This window comes from Ixodes scapularis, unplaced genomic scaffold (assembly GCF_016920785.2).
Source record: "Ixodes scapularis isolate PalLabHiFi unplaced genomic scaffold, ASM1692078v2 PGA_scaffold1__304_contigs__length_218370807, whole genome shotgun sequence".
Lineage (NCBI taxonomy): Eukaryota > Metazoa > Arthropoda > Arachnida > Ixodida > Ixodidae > Ixodes > Ixodes scapularis.
Window position 1 is genome coordinate 75,234,156 of NW_024609846.1, and position 22,879 is coordinate 75,257,034.

The 22,879-nt window shown below is 41.1% G+C and overlaps 1 protein-coding gene across 1 annotated transcript; it reads left to right on the forward strand.

The window, feature by feature from the left end:
- The first annotated feature begins 12,636 nt into the window (after positions 1–12,636).
- Positions 12,637–16,361, forward strand: LOC8040842. Its single transcript, XM_002401366.5, has 4 exons — positions 12,637–12,667; positions 14,217–14,281; positions 14,521–14,613; positions 16,191–16,361. Exons 1-4 carry the CDS (start codon positions 12,637–12,639, stop codon positions 16,359–16,361), a joined length of 360 nt encoding a protein of 119 aa, XP_002401410.4.
- The last annotated feature ends 6,518 nt before the right edge of the window (positions 16,362–22,879 follow it).

A 22,879-nucleotide genomic window follows, 5' to 3' on the forward strand; every position in this document is an offset into this window, starting at 1 on the left:
AAAGGACTTCGTTTTGAATTGGTGTAATACATACATAGAGGGAACAAGACGAGGTCGTGAAAAGGAGTTTGTCTGGAATTACTTAGAGGTCTATTGGAAGGTACTCAGAGAAAACTATGCCTCTTGAAACAAAGTGACACTATCAGTGAGCGGATCATAAACCCCTATGGCCAAATAACGTAAAGGGAGAAAATATTCAAATCCATTACAACGAAATTTTAGCTTTAGAATACGGAGAAACACAGTTTGGAGCAGTAATCTATATTAAACCTACATTATTAAAAGAAACGAACGTTTATACTTTATAAACCAAGTAATACATATTTGTTTGTTTTTTTGTTTTTTCTTTATATCACAGATTGGAAAAAAAAAATGTAGCGCAAGCAAAAGAAACCTTGTCGTCGTCTCATCCAAGACAAAGGCCAAGAGTCACAAAACTAAATGAACAATATTTTAAACTACACCATTCTAACCCCAAATTTATACTCGATAAAAGCCCGCTGACAAAACACAATCCCGCACCAGATTAAGTAGTTTCGCTGCCTCCCTGCTTCCTTTGTTGATTGGTTTTTAAATCACAATTTTCTTTTTGGACATATAAGACCCTAGTTATTTCTTTTAATTTGTTTAAAACTGGTATACTGTTCGGGGATGCAGGTAGAAAGACAAATTTTATTTTTATCCATTTTAGCTCTTACTGAAAATGAAAATGAACTTACATTGGTCTGGAAGGTCAAGAGTGCGCTGGACTTGCTGCGGACAAATTTTTTTTTAACACAGCGAGTTTAAAGCAGTTTCATGACAACATGCGGAGCAACAGAAGGCCGAATGGTATATAGATGTCCAGATAAGGTGCCGGTCTTTGCCCAAAATGTTCGACTTGTCCCCAGTTAGGTGCCAGTTACTGTAATGCTCAACCAGGAGTTTCCGTTGTTAGTGTGACTGCAGTATGGGCTCTTGTAGATGAGGCACCAATATCACATCTGCATAGCCCCGAGGCGTCCCGATTCATCGTGCCACCTGGGATTCCCTTCATGACCTTCCAAAACATGCCTCTACCCCGTTTACCTATAATCTGGCAGTGTGGTGTAAGCCACACGCTCCTTGGACCAGTCGTGAGTCTCTCTCTCACCGTTTAATCACACTTCCGCCCACACACTAAAGCAGGGATGACGTTTTTAAATGGCAAAAATAGACTTATGAGTTGCCCAATAAATATGTAGCCTCCACTGCAGTGTCAGCATAGAGGTAAGCCGAGTATTGGCAATTTTAATCACATGTTTTTTAACCAACTCTCACGGATTTGTTTTCAGACCGCAATGTGCTATGAATATCTTATTCGCTCGGGAAGGCTGGCGAGCGAATTTGTCGCCACAGCTGTTCGTTCTAGCCGCTAGGTACCGTCGATTTTGCTGGAGTCGCCAATTGTGTCAAAGTTCCTGCAAGAGATACCAAAGAAGCCGCCGCTGACACAAAAGCTGCCAGAACTACGGTTCAACTGAAGTTCCTGATGCGGGCAACGATTTCACCGCATATTCTGGTGGTGACAGACAGTGTTGCAGAATGAGCACTCCCAATTTATTCCATCTCTATTCCAGGGAATTGGACTTTCCAATACTAACTTCATTCCTTCAAACTCCTGGAATGGAAACACTGGGCCCATTCCAACTCTTGGAGAATTTCTGAACCGTTCCATTCCATTTTCTAAATACCAACAGTAAAACATGACGCTTGACAGCTACATTAAGTTCCCGGCATATAACATCAGCATAAATAAGGCTGACGTTATCGTGTGCATGAACAACTGAAAAAATAAGCACAACACGACCCGAAAGCATTGTGTCTACTAAACCGAGTGGTGGTCGCACATAGCGCTGGTGGCAATCGGTATGAAGGCAATGCGGATATCGATAGAGTTACCAAGAATAAAAACCTCGTAGGAGACAAAAAAAATCCAAACCACCCATTTTCATCACAAAAATATCGTATATCTCCTCCACTTCTAGGAGATGCATGGCAAGTGAAAAGTCACTCGCATCAAATAAACGCGGGCGGTGTGCCATTGTCCCTGCCTGGTGGCTTGCGACTGCTGCTGTAATCACATATGATCACAACAGCCACATAGTGGCGTTTCGCGGCACCTAGAGCGAGACCGTCCCAGCACATAACTGTACAGTTTTGGTTTTTTCACATGGGGGTGCCAATTTAACCCTCGAAGGAACATGAGCCAATCAGAAAACGAAGCCGTCAGTTACCTAAAGCACACTGATGCTGTTTCAAAAGGCCATCTGACCACATCTACACAGCTCGCACAAGAAAAGAGCACATTTTATTCTAAGTCCATTCAGGGCAAAATGCTCCTGCTAAGTCCATTCCCATTCCGTTCCTCCCAGTGCCACCGCCATTCCATTTACATTCGATTCCGAGGTCATGGAAGGGCAGAACCCTTCTGGCCTCATTCCAACTCCAGAGTGGCAACTCGACAACACTGGTGACAGGCACTAATTAAAGAAATATCCTCAAGACATTCTTAAATGGTCCTCATCAATGGTTTGAGGACTTAAGAGAACGCCCTGTGGTCATACTGGGAGTGGACAAATCGACCTACCGAGGACGAGTTAGGGACTTCCTCAGGATATCCTCAAGATATCTTTACGCCTGTGACAACGTGTCCTGAGGACGTCCTTAATGCGTCATTTTGTTGTCTGGGAAGGCACCGGTTCAGTGCGACTAATGGCGTCACAGTCCATGGAAAGCTGCTGGTATAGGAACAAACTCCAGTCTGCTGAAGTAGTTGATTCCGGAAGCCTGTTGTGTCGATTTGTACCTTCTGTTGTTTCCGATCATTTTTGTTTTGTTCTTTCGTCTTCTATAACGGACAACTCTTCTCTGTTAGGAGAATAACAAGCGGTGTGATCTCGGAATCGCTGCCGAATTCAAAGGCAGCATTAACGGCGCACTCGGAAATATATATATATATATATATATATATATATATATATATATATATATATATATATATATATATATATATGCGACAGCCGCGGATCGGCAGTGGGCACTTCCCCTGGGACTTGAGTATTTAGTAAGTTTTTATTTTAATCGTGCAGTCATAAAATTCGTCTTTAGATAGAATGAAAAAAAGAAATATTTGACATTATGCGCAATTTTGGACATCCGCGGTATGTCTTATTTGAGTTCTTTTCATGTGAAATGTGTCTCTGTGTAGTTCCTGAAGCACGTTCGCTGTTGAGGACTTGATGGGATGGTGCAACAGACTCCGAGCGGGGAAGACGTTCTGTTTATTCTCGTGTCGTCGGGCTCGTGCCGAGGAGTACGAGTTGCTTTTCGTCTTTGGCGGTGCCGAGGCTGAACCAGTGTTTCATAAGGTTTCCTGGAGCGTAAACATATAGTAGCCGCTTTAGTAAAGCCAGCAGTCTTATAAAGATGCCCAAAGTTTAAAAAAAAGTTTTCCACACGTTTCAAATATTGGCACTTCAAAATCTTATTTTTCCTTGAAACTTTTGTTTTAGTTTCTTTGGAAGACAGTTTTTTTTTCTGTCAGAGAACAACATCTACCAAATAGCAAGTTCGCTGTTTTAAACAAAAATAATCATAAAATAAAAGAAATGATTCGTTTAATAAGAATTGGCCCATAGCCTTTCCTCAGCCTAAGATTATTTTAGCTGCTTGGAATCTTAAAAAGACGTCCAAAGTTGGAAAAACATCAAATTAAGTTTTTTTTACGCGTTTTACATGTAAAAATATTTTGTTCTATTTTTTCTTGGAAGACAGCTTCATTGATCGGAGGCAAATCCGACAAGTTTGTTTTAATTCCACATGAAACCACCCATTAAAATATATATGTATATCTCGGATCATTTTTGACGCATTTTTTCACTCTCAGATGAAGCCAGTTTGGCATCTACTTTGTTATTTCGCTCTCAAGTGCAAAGCAATTCCGTTCTTTTAAATGTTCCAGCCTAGCATTTCTACATCATCAACTTAAAATGTCATGTATACGCGTCACAGACGTACATATTAAATGTGCCTTATGTGCTGACGTTATCGCAACCTGAAAAAAAAGCTTCTTTCTAATAACTTGGCCAAAAACTTATGGTTAAAACTGATTATATCGCATTAAAATTTAAAAATAATATATCATTAAAAAGAATATATCACCAGCAGAGGCGTTGCTAATAATTCGACCCCAAAAAACAATTAGCGCCGTTGTGTACGTGATCAAAGATCTTGCAAGATTATTTTTATACAAGCACAGTGTATTCGTGTGAGGACCGATACAAGGTCCCGTCTTGAGATAAAATTGGCAAGAAAAAATTGATAAACATGATCAGTTGCGGTACTTGGTTCCAATTAGACGAACAAAATATACATCATTGTGAATTTTTAGTATTCATTCGGCCACTATAAATTTAAAAAAAACACATGCTTATTTAATTGAATATTGCAAACACTCAGTCGTCGCCTTTAGGAAAGGCACTACGATAAAGAACTTGCTTGTTACAATTCAATAATTATCTTCATTTTCCTTCCATTTCCACAGGAAATCCACAATGCAAGAGGGTCCGGAATATTCAAAGCCTAAATTTAGGAACTTAAAATATTTCTTGAGTGTGCAAACTGATTCAGATATAACATACTAATAAAATAGTGTAAAATACTTTAGCTTACAGAAGGACGACAACAAATAAGGCAATATGAATATCAGCCATTTTGTTTTGTATCTGATTTATCCCGAATAGTACCACCACCGTACCAATGGGTCTCAAACGACCTCAGGGTCTATGGATAAACCGAGTTATTTTTGCGTTCAAATACATAACGACCCCTTCTTTTAGGAATTTTCTAAGTTGAGCTGCACATATATAGTAGACTCGACGTTGCGTCCTTCGACTCTTCATCTGAGCACAGCACAAGTACGATAGGAGCGAAAGTTCGAGGTAGTGGCTCAGCCATTTACGCAGTTTCGAAATCATATTTTATACAGTCTCAAAAGCAAACCTCTAATGCCAATAATGTGAACTGCAATGGTTCCCCATTGCTTTACGCACTATATCAACGCACGCTAAAAAAACTTAAGCTAGGTTTATAGTATCTTTTTTGTTCTCGAACATTTCTAGTCTATTCTGTCTTATACAACCGCTTTACATTAACTAAACCTAGATTTTCTTCTTATTTATGACAAAAAATATTTAAAAATAAAGATTCAGAAATTTACGGTAACAAATATTAAACTTTTAGGGGTTAACTAGAGTCAATTCAGAAAGTAAAGTTTATATGCAGTTTTTTTTAATGTTTCTATATATCTGCCATTTCATGTTGCATGCACCATAAATATGTTTTCAAAGTTCAGCTAGCAAATTAAGTATAAATTTAAGATTCAAATTTATCAGACGGTTGCTCAAGTAAAAAATTGCGGCGGTGGTTGCATTGTTTCAGTCAACAGTAACCGCTCATTCACACTGGAAGCGGATCCGCGTTCGCGAAGCGGTTGCAAACGCGGTTGCATAAAGATCCAGTACAATTGCACGCGCACTTGATGTCATCGAGTGCGCGTGCAATTGTACTGGATCTTTATACAACCGCGTTCATAACCGCTTTGCGAACGCGGATCCGCTTCCAGTGTGAATGAGCGGTAAAAGTTTTGTTTTTGGCTGGCAATTTAGGTACATGAAAATAAAAAAAAAATAGCATAGTCATAACCAAACAGGGTATTCTTCGGCCAGGGTCTAGGTATTTTGGTTCTAAATTGTCAAACAAGCCCAAGAATTATGCTTCACTGCAGCTTGTTTGGTTAATACTTGGGATCTTTGCAGTGGCGTACCTATGGTTGATGTCGCCCAAGGCAAGTGGTTTATTGGACCTCTTATTTGATGATGTTGATGGTGATTAGATAATTTTGTGCCAAATTCCGAGTGTTCACAAAACGTACTGATTATGTCTTAGCACATCCGTTCCGTTGCATTTTATTGAATGAATACGAAAGGAAGCTTATATCAAACAAGATAACCTCCTGTTAAATCACTTCCTAACCCTAACCTGGCGCCCATATCTTGTGAGAAAAAAACAACAAAAACGGACATCTAAAAACTGTTTTGGATTTTAATATCTTTAAAGCCCACAGGCGGAGAAGACGCGAGGCCACTTCTCGTCCGTTTCGGAAAAACAAGACGCAAAGATATATGTCAAATGCGCCTTCTTTTTTTTTTGAAAAATACGGTCATCTGTTCGAGATATCACTGTATGAGTGGTGTTTTGGTGTTTAATTGTAGCATGCCGTTGCACGCTTTTGCCGCCGTGTTTTGTGGAATTCAGATTTCGGTTCAGAATCCCTTTTACGATATGATAAATGGCGAAAACGTTTAGATTGAGTCATATACATGATATCAGCAAAAATTTTGTGTTTATGACTGCAGTATAATATTTTCCAACTTTAATAATTCCCAGAACAAATATAAAATCGAAATTTATAAATTACGGCACTGCATAAAATGAGAACAGGAGGTTTCTTTTTTCGCTCAAGTGAATTGATCTACGACGTCATCAAAGTTAATTTGCTTAGTTTCGTTTCTTTCACTAAGCAGAGCGGGATCACAAAGTCTGTCCTTACCAATGGAAGCCTGTAAATACGAACACATTTAAACTTGCTGAACGATCTCTTACAACTACCGATGGAAACTCCTCTAGTCAACAATATCTGAATGGCGATGCGAAGATTTTTGACGGTTTTGCGAAAACGTCATCTCAATACTGGACAACAAAGTGAAGGAGCGCTTCAGGTCTTACTACTTTTAAGTTAGTCCGCTTTAATAGATGCAATTTCAACAATCTAGAATATTTGCATACAGATTATATGCGTCGACATCACATCTGTAGACTTCTGCGAAACTGGAACATTTTGTCTAGGTTATCCTTGTCGGTCGATACCTTTGCACAGTCTGTCAATATCCAGGATGAAGTTAAAGTTGGCATTGATGTCGTGTAGACGAGTGAACCTCTCGTCGATTTCTATATGAAGACGGTCGAGTGTACAGGGCATGACCTCCATTTCCTACTTGGTCGTTAATATGTCCCCTATAAATTTTTCCTAGGGTATTTCGTATCCTTTTGTCTCGCTTATGATTAATTTTGATGCCACAGTCTTCGCAAAAACGAAGCCACTCATTAATTGACTCGCTTTGCAGCGTATATTTTATATAAACAAATAAAGTCCCGGAACTATTTTATCTTGAAGTCAACATCATAAGAGCAAATTTTTAATTTTGAGCACTTTTTAAAACGCGATATATCCGAATCAGTACCTCCTTCCAAAGGTCGAGCAAAATCAGGAAGTCGTAATGCCCAAGTCCCACTATGCAGGAATCTACAAACCCCGGCCTGCGGAAAGCTTCAGACCAACCCGCGGCTGGCCACAATCTTTTAGATGAAACCCGGCCCGGGGCCCGCTTCAGCAGACCTGATGCTAGCAGTGCAAAAAAAGTGCGCGTAAAAAAGCGGCGCCGGGATTCGTTTCCAATGCGTATACGAAGAAACCCGAAAGAAATGAAGAAACGCATCGTAATACAGGCCCTCTCGCCATACTGTTAATTATTCATTGCAATCAACAGCATCACCATTGTTGTAGTGTTTCATACTTAGTATACAACGCTGTCGTACCTGTTGGCGCAAGCATGGGGTTTGATCTCGTAGATCACTTGCACGCGTTCCCGCGCAAACGAAACCCTATAGGTTGGGCCATGTGCCTTCGCCGGTAGTTTTGACTAGGTTCTATACTAGAATAAAAAGAGGGAGGGGGATCGGTGGCCGAGTGGACTAGCGCATACCAGTTCGGAGCACGTGGAGCGACAGCTTGCGCTGCAGGTCCCAGGGCTACTGGGTTCAATCCCCACCCCTGCCCGTTTCGATCATATTGGCGTGTGGTCGTGTATCACTACTGCGGGATGCACGTTAAAGACCCCAGGCCAGCGGTTGTACTGCACCGGCTAAATTTCTCATCTACAGTTGGGAGACAAACCGCCTGTTAAGGCAGACCAAATTCTAGGGTGTATAAATATACGCACACCCCAATTTTTTTTAAATTCTTTTATAAAACGGAGTCTATTTTTTACGTCATGTCTGTGTAACTATAGACGCTTTGCAGCAGCAGTGAATGGGCGCAGCCATAACATACCTTAAGTGGTTTTTTTTTTTCTTTTCCTCTAATTCCATTTATTTTACTCCATCCTTGCCATAGGAGGCCAGCTCACTGCCATTGCAGATTCTACTGTGTCCTTCTCTCTAGCTAGCCTTGTCCTTTGTGCAGCCTTGTCAACGCCCGTTTTTGGTGCTCGGTATCTCGGTAAAACAAAAGCAAGTCAGCAACGGCGGATCTAACCTGGCGCGTGTGCAAAGCGTCAATAGGGAGTATTTACAGACGGATATAGCTGTGTGCACAACTGCTGATCCCGTAATAATGACGAGCTCCTACATTTTTTTTTTTGCGACGTGTAGTCTACTATATTAATATTGCCAGACTTAGCAATCTATTTATGAGAGCTTGTTCTGAGCATGCGCTCTAAGCAGTGCCCTCAAATATTTCCGTTCGCTTCGCCTGAACTGGATGGACTAGTTCAGCACTGCAAAAACTGGCACATTCGATTAAACTGGTAGTTACACGGCCATTTCAGTGATGCGTTAGGTTCATCCCCGATCGAAAGGAATTCAAACCTAGTTTTCCAAGAGCTTGAACAGGCTCCGAAGTGCGTTCAGCGTCCGTGCAGAAGCGGACGATGAGGGAAAAAGACACTCACGGTGCCATTTCTCAGAACTCTTGCCCAAATGATTGTCATGCTTAACAATTACGCCGAGACGAGGTCAACGTTTTTCTAGTTTACGAAAATAATGTACGTTGGGCGGACGCGGAAGCGTGGGCGTAACAGAGGGCAGAAAGTAGCTCGAATATGATATTTTTAAAGCGCCTTACGCGCCTGCTCGAGCCGGTTTGGCCCCCTGTCATAAATGTTGAAAATGTGGCTCCTGTAAATCGTTTATTTTCGATATTACGTGGTACAATGCTTATATTCTCCCTAAAGAAGAGATGCAACGATTTTAAGCTTCAAAACAAATTAAGCTTTTAATGTTTACATTGATTATCTTACCAAAAGGGTTGAAAAAAAAAACTGCCTCATCATTTTTAAATATTGCGATTCCGTTGCGTAATAGCAACGCAAAGAACGGTAATCTTTCGCGATTTGCAGCCGCGGTGAGGCGGCCATGGGCACTAAGCCGTGACGCACAGCTGAGAGCACTGTAATACGTTGGCAAGATTTTCCAATATGTGCTCAATCTAATGCTGTATCTCATAAATATTGCAGTTTGAACAAAAGTAAATGCTTCAAAAGCCTCATATCATTGACATAGTTGTGTTATATTCAGTTTTAGTGGTGCCATGTGCCCGAAATGAAAAAGAAAAAAGAAAAGAAAGAACATTCCTAATTTGAGTATTACCCCGCTGCTACTACGTCAGTCCAATCTCCTTTCCTTACGGCGAGGCAAACGCCTCCCACTCTCGCCCCCCCCCCCCCCCCCCCCCCCGTCCACCGCCCTGTGTAGAGGGAGTTGGGAGCGCCCCTTGCGACTGGCTGTCGTCCTGCGCTCTGGCACACCTATGCTTTGCCACACGGGTGGCCGCCGTTCTTCGGCACGAGGAGAGCGCTCTGCTATCGTCCCACGGTGCCCTTTTTCTTGTCTTAATCCAGGCCTCCCCCTCAGAAACTCGTCGGCAGGTGCCCCCCCCCCCCCCTCCTTATGTGGCTCCCGGGGAATGTTCCCTCCCACCCTATGCCGCACCGAAGGTATGCCACTGATCTTTGATTCATACCTAGCCCTTCGACAATTATGTGCCGAAGAAAGAAGCGCCACGATAGAAACGCCAAAGGTAATTTACGGACCAGGTAACGCGGTGGAGCAAAACCTTATTAGGCCTAATTTTGACCAATATGATTGCCAAATTGGCGCAATAAGAAATTTAGCAAGCGTACTGCATGGAATATTTATAGTGAAGCTCTGACGGCTCAGAGCTTCCGCTTTATTTGACTGAACACAAAACGAGTGAATTTATTACGCTTGCGTCTTTTTCTACACACGTAGCGTGGTAAGACATTCCCAAAATTGATACATGTCTTCTCACAACTGAATAAAATATGAAGCTATTTGCTCCGTGAACTGCCGCTGTCTTTCATGTGTTCCCACGCAAGAACAATTACGCCTTCTATAGGATACAATAGAAGGTGACATAGACGTTAACTTAGATGCAACGTTGAAACATATAAGGTGTTATAGATCTCATTCCCTAATATGGATTCACTTTTAGCAAAGTGTAATATACCTCGAATTATATGTGTTTTGAGAGAATATTTTAGAGGCATTGATATTTGATATATTATAGTGCTTCAACCTAATTAGTGTTTGGTTGCACAGAGAAACATATCCTATATAGTATGACACGAAACTCATAACACCAAAATGGGTCTGAAAGTTTATTTTTTAATGCTATAGCATTTGTTATGGCCACGTATGTCTAGAGAAAGATAAGGAAAGGGGGTTGTTCGGATATATCTGAGTGCCGATAGAGATGAACAGAGAACTTCACAACTTAATTATCGGAAAATGTCCGTCATAGAAAAACGGTCAAAACTATTTCATATTTAGACGTAGCCTGCAATAAAGCCCTGCATAAGCGCAGGCCCTTTTTGTAGTTGTTACTCGCATCTTAGCTTTGTTAATTGGTTGTCGACAAATAATAAGCACACTTTTCCCATTTTTACACTATATTTCCATAAAGCCTTTTTGTACGATTATTCTGAATCAGAACTATAATTTAGCACTATAGTGGGTACAAGGTGGATATAGCACAGGCAATATGTTTAAAATGCAAAATTCGCACAAACCGCAAAAAGAAAAGGAACCACATCTTATTTAAAAAAAAGTGATTTTTAATACGCCTAGGATTAAAATCCTTACAAAGGACACTGCTTGTGCCGTTTTGGAAACTGCATTTTATTTTAATTTTAAGCAAATTATTATTCATACATTTACCTCTGCCTTTTCCACAGAAACAAGCAAGCCTCTCGTTATGAGCTGAAAAGTAGTCTGTATTGCGTCAACTCAACCCTGATATCTAATGATGACTGTAGACAATACAAACTTGCATAGCCGCATTCACATGCAAGGCCAAACGTCCTTATTAGATCACTTTGTTAAAATATTTATACTGCTTCAATATTTGACCCTAGTCGACTACTCCTTTGTTCATGTAACGCGCAAAAGGAGTTCAAATCATAAACACCCTGAATAATATCTCTAAGCTAGCAAGTCACTGATTTACAATTGCTGATTATCAATATTGATGCCTGCTTAATTCACTGAAGCTCACACATATTGGGTTTTCATAAAGAATATTGTCTGAATTATCTAAAAACAAGTCAAAGTTTGGACAATTAATAAAAAGACGCCTCTAGGGAGGGTTTGTTGAGAGCCGACCAGCGCTTTTTTCATTGCAAAGGTGAACTGCATCTTCGCTGAATACTCATTCGGTCTTATGTAGAATCTGCAGTTGGGATAACAGACCAAAACTTAAGACAACACTTTATCAAATCAAAATACTTTCGAAAAAAAAAAGAATAAAAAACTAGCGGTGCGTGAATGCTTCTATAAAAAAGACCAATCACTTATGCTCCAAAAATGACCCCATTTTATCATTCAACATTTAGAATTCCTTGTATTATCCGAAGCAGATAGATAATGCTGACTCCTGAAGGCTGTTTAGAATATTTTGGATATTAAATTGTATTACGTATATGTCAAAAAACAACAAGCTTTAAACATTTTTCACATTTCTATCATCTAACGGTCGAGACTATCCTGTCCTCAATTTCAGTGTATATACTGGAGGCAACAATAAGAGCCGTTCAAAACAAAAAGAGCATTTGGTTTCAAATAATTACATAATACGCTATAAGATTGCACAACGATGTCCATTCTTTTAGTGATTAAATCACTTAGATTTTTCAACGTCACCATGTATCGGTCTTTATACACTTAAAATAAGTTTTAATAAATACAATATTCAACAGGATATAATCCAATTTTATCACGAAACAGAATCCCCCAAATAAAGTACCTTATACATGTTTCAGTGACAACCATAAATATGTTTTGTTTATTGAGGACGACCTATAATAAATACATCCGCCGATCACATTTTCATCCAGATGTAATACGACAACCGTGTTTATCACTCCCCGAGGGTGTTAAAATTCAAACGAAAAGTTAAAAGTCCGCAGTATTTTCTCCAGACAGGGTTAACGTTTGTTGAGAGAGTAATTGACATGTGTATACGTCATCCTGGAAATGCCGTTTAAGCATCTTGACACATAAATGTGGAAATGCGATTGTAAAAAAGAAAGAAATTGCTACGTAATCAGGAAGGAAAAAAACAGAACAATTGGTACAATGGCCGATGTTTGAGAAGTAAAAAAAAAGAATAGAAACAGCATTAAAAATTTCTGTGACTATATAACATCCGACTGCAGTGGTCATAAGCACTGCATTATTCTTGAGATCAGTACACCAACTATGGGGTTGACCGGGACAACGTTGGTATTGGGTGAGGTTTTACATTTACTCTGATAATTTGGTGTTTTTTATTAATCGTTGTGGTCTGATATTTTGGTGTTTTTTATTAATCGTTGTGGTCATGTAAAGGGTGTTAAAAAACAATTTACAGGGTGTTTATAACTGCAAAAAAAAAACTATGCATGGCCAAACGTTCATTCTACGCCGAAAGCTAGCGCTCGAGGTCCGAACGAGATACCAAACTTTAAGCACAAACCGATATTTAATTCAAAAGTTATAAAAGATTATCAGAAAATTTTAATGAAAAATTGGAACCCATTTTCGGCTGGTTTTCGGTTTCTGGTGCCACAGAGCACCATGCATTGGAGAGCACCGGCGGGCATCATTTTTCCATTGACATTTTCAGAAATATATTTCTAAATTTCTAATAAAATATCGGTTCGCGGTGAAACTTTGGCTTTTGGTTCGAACCTTTAGCGCTACTGTCGGGCGGAGATTAAGTGTTCTGTGATTCGTAGTTTATTTTTTCGGTAAAAAAAAAACGATTCCAAACCTCTATATAACGCTTGATTTACTTTAAATAGGGGATTTTCAAATTATGCGCAATCTAAGTGATACCATTATGTATATACATATATATATATATATATATATATATATATGTTTATTTTATTCATTAAAAAGTACACCACTGATTTGTGTGCCGTACGTTCTATGCAATCGATCTAGTAAATTGTATTGTGGTAAAAAATATAAAACTTATAACACTCGGCAATAGCATTGTATTTTTACCAGGTGTTTTCCCTCTTGTCAGTGTCCTTCACAAACTACACTACGCCATTGGCTACAAATATTTTTATAAGTTTGATAAATATATAATATATTTTGAATAGGTTGAAGGCATAAATAATCTTCTACAAGGACAGGCCTGGTGTGCATATAATGTTTTTCGGAAAAGAGGCTTCCCTTTGTATTTCCACTAGACTTTCAAAACGATAGCGATATATATTTTTTTTCTTTATTCAGTCCCGCTCGAAAGAGTAAACCCAAATATATTTTTAAGATATATCTTATGAAACACATTTGAAAATAGCAGCCAGTGACTAGGTTCCTCCTTAGTTGTTCCGAGATCAGCTTAACATCTGTTGGGCCTCCAAATATTCATGCCAATAATAACCGAGTTGAGAAAATCTGTTTTTGCGGCACTTGACCATAATTTAATTCCTTACACCAGATTAAATTTATACAATATATAGAATCCAGGGTTATAACAACCCTGGATGTGGGAACTGAGAGCTTGCGACCGTTTCGCCCTAGCAGAAATCGGTTACTGCGCTTGCCCAGTACCGGCATTACTGCCCCATGCTGTTAAACTGTAAGGTTATTTCTTGAGAAACGCTCCAGTATACTGTTTACGTGTCTCGACGCACATCAATCAACGAATATTTCATGAATGCCTTTTGTTCATTTAATTTTACAATAATATATACGAAACATACGCTGAACGCAAATAAGATTAAATAAATCTTTTAAGCGTTGCTTTTGTTGAATTAAATTTTGTGTTTTTTTATTCTCTGCAGTGTCTCTGGCCTTCTTCGGGACTGCTGCAGCCCACAATTGCAAGAACGGAACGAGACCCACATCGGTAAAAGTTCCTTCATTACACGTTTGGAAACATTTCGTGGCTGAATCTATAAATAAGAGCGACTAATATGTCCTATCCCCTTATCTGTCAAAATGTTTCTGAAGCACTAACATGAAGCGAAATGCGTTCGCAAATTAATATTTATTTCGTAAATCACTAACACGCGATGTACATTGAGTAAACAAGTTCTAGCAAATGTTACTTTACTTTTTTTTTAATCCTGTTAATTCTTTCTATAGGAGCAAGATAGAGAAGGCTGCGACTTTTACTGCTGGAACACTGACACCAATTCATGGGACCAATTTTTCTTCAAGAACGGTGAAACATGCTTTGTGAGTAGCAAGCCTAATATAGTTAACACACGTACGAGCTCCCGCGCCTTCGGGTCATAGGTTTTACATGTATGCCTTTCTCGTAACTAGTCAAATTCCTTGTATTTTCAAACATTTTCACTATAGCGGTTTTAGGGTATGGTACATGAAGAGACTCGTACATGCTGCTGTCTTTTTTTTAGTTTATTCAGTGCCAAGCTTGTGGCGACATTTCAATTTTTTTGTATGGCACCCCACATAATAAACCTCAAGGTGGCTGGGAAGTATTATATTTATATGGTTCTAATTCTTAGTCTGTGCGCGGTGAATTTTCAATGTCAAGACACGCAAATAGGTTACGTAACATGAAAGCATTGAATTCCCCTCTTAAGCCGAAACAAATTTAAGGCAACTTGCCGTGTCCTAGAAATGAAGTGAGCCGACAGGCGAGGCGCTGCACGCCCCGCAGCGCAGGGTTCGTGCGCAAGCACTATTCACCGAAATTAAAAATTTAGCAAAGCTGAATACATTACATGGCCAAGTAATGTGAAGATACCTGGAATTGTGAAATACCATGTCTGATCTCACATGTTCAAGTAACGTCATTAGGGGTCGTAGTGTTACGTGACGCCACGCGATATTCAGTATCATGCTGTATATACTGGATAAAGTTTCCCCCCAAATCTAGAAGGGAAACGCTTCACGTGACGCCAAAGCATAAGGTGAGGTTAGTTTCTCCGCTATATATAAGGGGAGTAACTCTGAGATATACATCGCAGGAAAGCGCTTTACACGACTTCCCGTGACCTGCCATCATTATGATGTTGCAATTTTTCCTCGTTCAATTTAGCTGAAACACTTAGCTGGATTACGTCAAAGTGTTAAGTGACGTCAACGCGTCGTATGATAGCGTAATTTCGTGCTGAATCAAGCCAAAATCTCTTACCACTCATTTTGCGGGTCACGCCCCTTCGCTGTATTCCTTACAAGAAACAGAAGCGGGATCCGCTGCGAAAACTCGCCAATAAGGGATGTAGCCGTAAAAAGATTAGTTTCGGCATGAGACGGGCTTCCTTTTCTAAGGCTTATTAAGGTTAATAAGGTATCACAATAAAAATCGGCAAAAGTTTAGATGACTGCTTTGTTTAGCTGCTCTGCCTGTGCCGCACAACAGGAATTATTTAAATAAATTTGAGCACGAGTTGTTGGAATTTAAACATTTTATAATGAGGCAACATCTTGTTTGTCACCTTGAAAATGCTTTTTCCAATCGCCACCGTACTATCTCTTGCAGCTACACTCATATTATATTTTAATTCAACTAAGCATTAAGTACGTAAGGTACATTTTTTGATAAATAGAGCAGCGAAAATCCAACACTATATGACTTTGCATTAAATCATATCTCGTGGAGCGTTTTGATACTAATTTTATTGCACGATGTGTTCTGTTAAGCGTAGCGGGTACATTTTACGGCTACATTCAGTGGAAAAGTTTTGAAATAATATGATCTCATACCTTGAACTGTTCTGTTACCGAAAATTACTTCTCATATATATTTGAAATTTGTATGCTCTCTTTTTCTTTCTTATTTTCAGTACAACAATGGTGATCGAGGATCATGTCAAAACGGAGAATGTCATTTGAACACTAATTCAGGTGTGCCCACCGACACTGATTATACTCCTGTGGAGACTGAAGGGCCGAAGCAAAAAAAGAAGAAACAGAAGAAGGCTAAGATACTTCATAGCAAGTCAAAGAAAAATTAGGAGGGGAATTTCTGATTAAAACCCCTAAAACTAAACCAGGCTAAATAAAGTTGAGACACTGACTGTTCGTACTGTTTACGCTAGTGGTGCAAGCATATCAGTAGTCCTATCGGTACAATCGAATTCGTCAAATTTGTTCTTTTGGTTTTCTCTTTTTTTTCTCCTTTTTTTACGGTCGTGGTTTTAGGTGTGTCAACGTCTCTGAGTAATAGAGATGTTTCTTCTTTTTTTTTCTGTGGGTGCTGGTTATTCTGACCGTCAGTTTATGTTCTCACAAATGTGTCCTCCGTGCGCTGTTTTGTAGATCGCCCCGTTGACGTTTACTCTCCTTTTTGTGGTCCCTATTGATCCTATTTGGGTGGTTTGAAGTGTATTTCATAATATTTGGGTCGAAGCGTGTCCGGAACTTGCATGAACCAGACTGGCCAGTATTCTCCCAAGCCTATTTTAACATTTGGGACTTCCCGTGCCTAGCGCAACTATAGAGCGCGTGTTCTCGAAACTCCGCATCGTCAACAAGAAGGAGCTGGTGGGAATGACAGATGCGAGCCTTGAAATGCAGTGATGTGACTGCTGGGCCAAACTGCGCCAAGTGGCTAACCCTGCTACATTCTGCTACATTTTGCCAAAATATGAGTAATCTGCGCCAAGCCTTCGCCAAAACACCAATTTCGGTGGCCATTGAAAACCGAAACTAAACTGAATAAAGCAATTGAGCACGCGTTCATCCAGTGTTGCCTGGTTTTCCTGCCGTCACACGTTTCGCGCTCTCATCGTCTCGTGGGTTTCGTCTCACGTGTTTTTTAAAAATGTTTTCAACAATAGACGTGGGTGTGTGCCGACGCTCCGACGCAGAGTGCCGGGTACCAGCCATGCCGTCATGCCGTGAAACGAAACCACGTTTTTGCGCGGCGTGAGTTACTTTGTGAGCTGAAGCACTCGCTCCTGAAAGCAACGGCCGTGGGAAACTATATTTGGTCCCTGCCTTCCAGTCACCGTGGTCGCGCGATGTCGGCTGTTGCCGTCCCAACGTCGCCGTAGATATGCACCAAAAAATAAGGGAGTAGTACTTTTTCCCTTAAAGGAGGAACTCGCGTGTATCATATAGACCGACACGCTGTTTACAAACAACCCCGCGTTTGCCCACACCAGGTGTGGGCACTGCGCGTGCGCAGAAACCGAATTCGCGTGAAGTGAAGCGCCTGCGCATGCGCAGTACCGCCGACAGCGCCACCGCAACTCTATGACGTCAGGGCCGCGTGTTCGTCTATATTGCTTTATAAAAGGAGGAAATTTCCTCCAACAAAACGGGAGAAAATTTCCTCCCTTAAGAACGGAGGAAAGTTGCCACCAATTTTTGCTCGTGTAGAAAACGTTCCTCCCTTCAGAAAGGAGGAAAATCGCCACCTTTTTTTGCCCAGTTGAGGAAACTTTCTCCCCTTGTGTAATACACATAGCTTCCACCAGATGGCGCTTAAAACAGAAAAACAAAAATGTTGGTGAAGTGCCAATTTGTTTTCCGGTGTCCCCCACTCTTGAACGCTACATGATAAAAACACACACAACACTTAACCCACAGAATACAGGAAACACAAGCAGAACACCCCGCAACAGCAACAACGCAGCAACACCAACCCCTCCCCCCTCTCCACGTACGCTAAGTTCTCACTCTCTCTATATATGGCAGTCTTATTTTTGAATCCGACTTGGCCGGTGACTGCCATCATTTGTCGCATAAACACGGAGAGACGGAACAAATATCACTCGTACTTGATACATTATTTCAATTTTCTCTTGGAATAGCCCCCATCTTGAAATAGCCTTCATTCAACACCCTGATCAAAGCAAATCTAGATCATTAGGCTAATTAACTAAAATTTAATGATTATCTTTTTTCTTTAATAAGTTCGAAGAGTCATGATGGCAATGCAGTGTTGAAATGCAGTACACCATGCTACAAACAGAGCCGCATATGTAGAGAGTTTGGCTAAAAGCTGGCTGGGCGTGTTTCAGAGCGTCTTCACAAATTCGAATGTGACCAACGAGAAGCCCGAAATATTACCCTGGTGGTAGTCGCGCCAAACAAACCTAATAGGTGCGTCAGAGTAACTCTTGGTGACTGAAAATATGATGCGCGTGATGTTTCAATCACGGTCATCCAAAATCATGGTGGAACAGCGCGGCTAGCGGAACGATCGACATAATTCGTACGTCAAGCTCCGAGGGCCGGGAATTTGCAGTCCTAGCGGTCACACTCTGTCCGAGCAAAACAGACTTGAGCAGCGCATTCGTTTCTTACATCTTTCTGAATGCTCATAATTGAAACATCACGTGCACCTTATTTTCAACCATGAAAGGTTATTACACTTTACTCTTACGGGCTTATTAGAATCATATACCAACATACCTTTAATTAAAACAGTCCCTCGGTACCACCGCTAGGGGATTCTTTTAGGCTTCTGGTTGACCAAGAGAGCACGTCAGGCCCACCTTCTGCGTCTGGTGCACGCCCTGGCTCTGCCCGCGCCTCCCATTGGCCAAACGCTCTGTATACACGGCTCTGGCCACATGACACTTCTATAACGTCATCGGAGGGAGATTCTAGGGGCCACAGTTTAGAAGTGGTAAAAACGCCATTCGGAGAGGTGTGCCATGCAGGGTACCAAATCTGTCCACCACATACGCTGGATTGTTGTCGACATTTTCTCCCTCACATCTAATATTATTCAGCTCATATTTGTCATAATCCGTTGACGAGTATTCTTCTAAATATTATCCGCCCATATATGAACGGTAAACAGTAGCACTGTGCGATTCCACGTTCTGCAACCCTTTATAACACTAGTATTAATTCAAAATAAGGGAAAATCGTGGGTGTCGCAGCTTTTAGTAATAGATTTAGGAAGAATTGTTTTTTCGTGGAAGCAATGTAGTTGCGGCTAGATGTCACATTTTGAACGAAAAAAATATTTGGTATTGTAAAAGTTAGGCAGAAACTGTCCTACTTTACAATAAATATTTGCCACTGATTTGATATTTTGTGGGGTATTAGGCACTGTTTTTTTTTTAATCCGGATACTCTATTCAGGAGCTAACGGTTTTAAACACCAGAAACTGCATTTATATTTAATTAGACAAGTACGAACATGTAAAACGTGATCTTTTAGGGAGGCAGTCAGCCGTCGAGATTTCGCGGTGGGCCTCTCTTCTGCCTGGATACAAGAAATAAGTTGTTTCAGAGTAGTGACACTTGAGCCACCTTGGTGCTTGAAATCAGTGTTGCCAGTTACCTGAAGCTTCCTCTGAAGTATCTCAGAACGTCTTTTCGCCTTCTAGAGATGTAAGAACAGTCCGATGGCAGAGCGATACAACACCTTTTGAGCTTCTTGAACCCGTACTTAAAATATAGGAAGTTAGTATTTCAAAAAGGAATTAGTATCATCGATTCCATTGCCCCCTCTCTTCACCTAGCTGCAAAATGGCGGTGCTCATAAGAAATCTTGGGGTATAGAGTGCCGATACTCTAAGCGTATCTATAGCTAGTCGCTCTAATTCTACCCCAATAAGGTGGAGCGCGAAAAGTTCGCGTGGCCTTGCGGTCTTTTCCAACACGCGGTACAAATCTGGAAGGCTGGTCCGGGCATGGAGCAGCTTGGCCGGTCAGGAATAGGAGAGCGAGTACAGCCAGTACCACCTAGAAGACAAGGCTTTTTCCTTTTCCCTTACAAAAATGAACAATGAGTTTCAATTGAGCTTCTGATGTGTTTTATAGAGTCAAATGAAACTCATAAGAAACTCATCGTTAAATGAGTTTTATCATTACCCACTCCATATCTATTCTTTTGAATTTACTCATTACAAATTCAAGTGAGGTTTATCGTTACCCAATCAATATCAATTCTTTCGAGTTTACTCATTACAAATTCAAGTGAGGTTTATCGTTACCCAATCAGTAGCGATTCTTTTGTGTTTACTCATTACACAATGAAATGAGTGTTATAAAAAAATATCAATAAATCTACTCCCTACTGCATTGCACCCGAAGCAAATAGCGCGTCGGTGCTAGTTCTGATATACAGATTTATTTCCTGTGCTTAAAATAATAACTGTATTCACCCTCTTTTACTTTTAAAGGCTTATTCAAACGATGTATGTCTTCAACGGGCCACAGTGTAGCGAAACCAAGATTTCGCGAAATCGGCCTGTTCACACGTGGAGTTTGACGCGCGAAACCTGTGACGTATTGACTCACGAGAATTTCGTCAAACCTTGTCTGCACCGGGAATATTAGGCGTCTCGCATCCAAATGATATGAAGTACGCACAGTGTGAAGAGACAGCCTGTTTTATTAACGCCACTGAATGAATTTCGTCAGATTCAGCTCAACGGGTTTACTAGTCCTGCCAAACCTGGGAAAAACCGCGAGATGATCTCGAAACATTTCGGACATTTTTGCACCGCTAATAAAGAACGTTATCCCCAGTCATCATGTTTATATATAGTGCTTGCACCCGCCGCGACTGTTGACGAATCTGCACCGCTCCCCCAATCCGTACTGTAGGCGCCGTTCACACACCTGCAACAGAGTAGGACCAAGACTCGTCGCCCGTATGCACCGCTTCGCCGCTTGTCGCATAGGGGCAATGGGGGCTTGTCGCTCGACATGTTTGTTTTGTTTTCTGTCGGCTTCGGCTCGGATACGGAATCGGCCCAAAATCAGACTCCTCCAAAAGCTCGCTCCTCCTCGAAGGTCAGACGCCATAGCGAAGTCGAGCGGCCATTGGCAGCGTCCGCGTTTCTCCTTCGGGAGATTGACGGGCGTCGGTGAGGTTTCAGCGAAAAATTGCTCCAGAAGCGAGAAACACGCGCCACTTTTTTCGAAGGTGCGCCACTTTTTCGGTTGCGTTCAGACGGGGAATCTGTTTCTCGAAACCTAGTTTCGCGACACAAGATTCGCCAACAAGATGCATCATGTGAACAGACCTATTTACGGCGCCCCTCTATCGCGATTTGGTCAGTTTCGGTTTCAGTATTGTAACTTTTACTGGTTTCGGTTTCATATTTTAAGGATCGCGTCTTTGACGCCCCATCGGTAGCGACACCAGATCTTTGTTTTTTTTTCTTTTTCCGGCATGGTTTCGCCAGTTTTGCGACCGTTAGGTGTGTCGCGGGATAGAAATGCCTTTAGACATGGAAATGTGCTAATTTAATCAAGTTTATCTATTTGCGAAGTTTCATCTTGTGATGATTATGCTCAAGAAGAGCGCGGAAGACCGACGACGCGACAGAACGAGCAACTAAACGCAGTTGGTAAGCATTGTTTGCATTGTACGCGTTGAACGAGAAGTGATCATTATGGAGTTTTAGAATAATCTCGTGGCTGCTGTGCATGCGCAGACCCAAAACAAGCTTCGGACTCGAGCTTAGGGGACCGTTATTTCTCGATAATAGCGTGGGTACCGCAAAAGGCGGCGTACCGCAAAAGGCGGCGCCCACGACATCTCTGTTGATCGCGTCTTCGACGCCGTCGCCCGCTCGGGAACTGCGTGAGTCGCACTCGGCGACCGCGGTCGGTATGGTCGAAGCGTATTGAAAACGCCACGGATCGCTGGATTCACAGCTCAAAGCTATCGAGGCGCAAAGCTATCGAGGCGCGTGTACTTACGATCGCGGCAGACATGTAAGCATGCCTGGGTAGTGGATCGTCTGGGCTTCGTAAGTACAACAGAGCTTGGCAGCGACAAAAACAAAACATGCGGCATTGAGTGTAAAAAAAAAAAAACTATAAAAATGTTACTCTGGACAAAAACCTTGTTTAATTTTCAAGATAAAACGTTCTAACTTTCAAATAAAAGCTGTCGCGACATCTTGGTGGCGTTTTAAGCGCGAGATGCTTGCGTTTGGGGGGGGGGGGGGGGGGGGGATCCCCTTCAGAGAAACGCTATTCTAAAGCTCTTCGCCGCAATCCTCGCTATTTTGCCGTCTGTAACGCGCGGTAAAGTAGCGCCCGATATTCTAAAACTCCCTATTTTCTCGTGAAGCTAGAATGTTTTTTTTTTCTTTTTTTAACTAGTTGGTTTTGCTTTATCTGTCCTAATGTTTGGATCTATGTGTAGCGTAATGAAAAGTTGCCACTCATTATGTGTATGGTCCGAGAAAGTGTAGCTCATGTCAACAGAGCACGTATTGAATTCCTAATGCTACTTTCAGTCCGTTGCTTTAGGAAATGTCTTATTGGTCTAGCAGTGTACTGATGTCTTTCAACTATAAATTGATTACATTGATAATACTACATTACATTTCCGAAGTTAGACTTCCTTGGAATTCTGTTCATGGAGAGACAATATTCCTTTTCAGACAAAATGGTTGAAGAGGATATCCATCTTTTGTCTTGAAGTTATGGAAGTGGACTAAATTGTACTGTTAGGACAAACTTCGATCCCCTGGCTTTCTAGAATTGAACTGGGTTTACATTTGTCGGTTAGAACTTTTCATAAAGCAGTTGTTCTTTTCGCCTC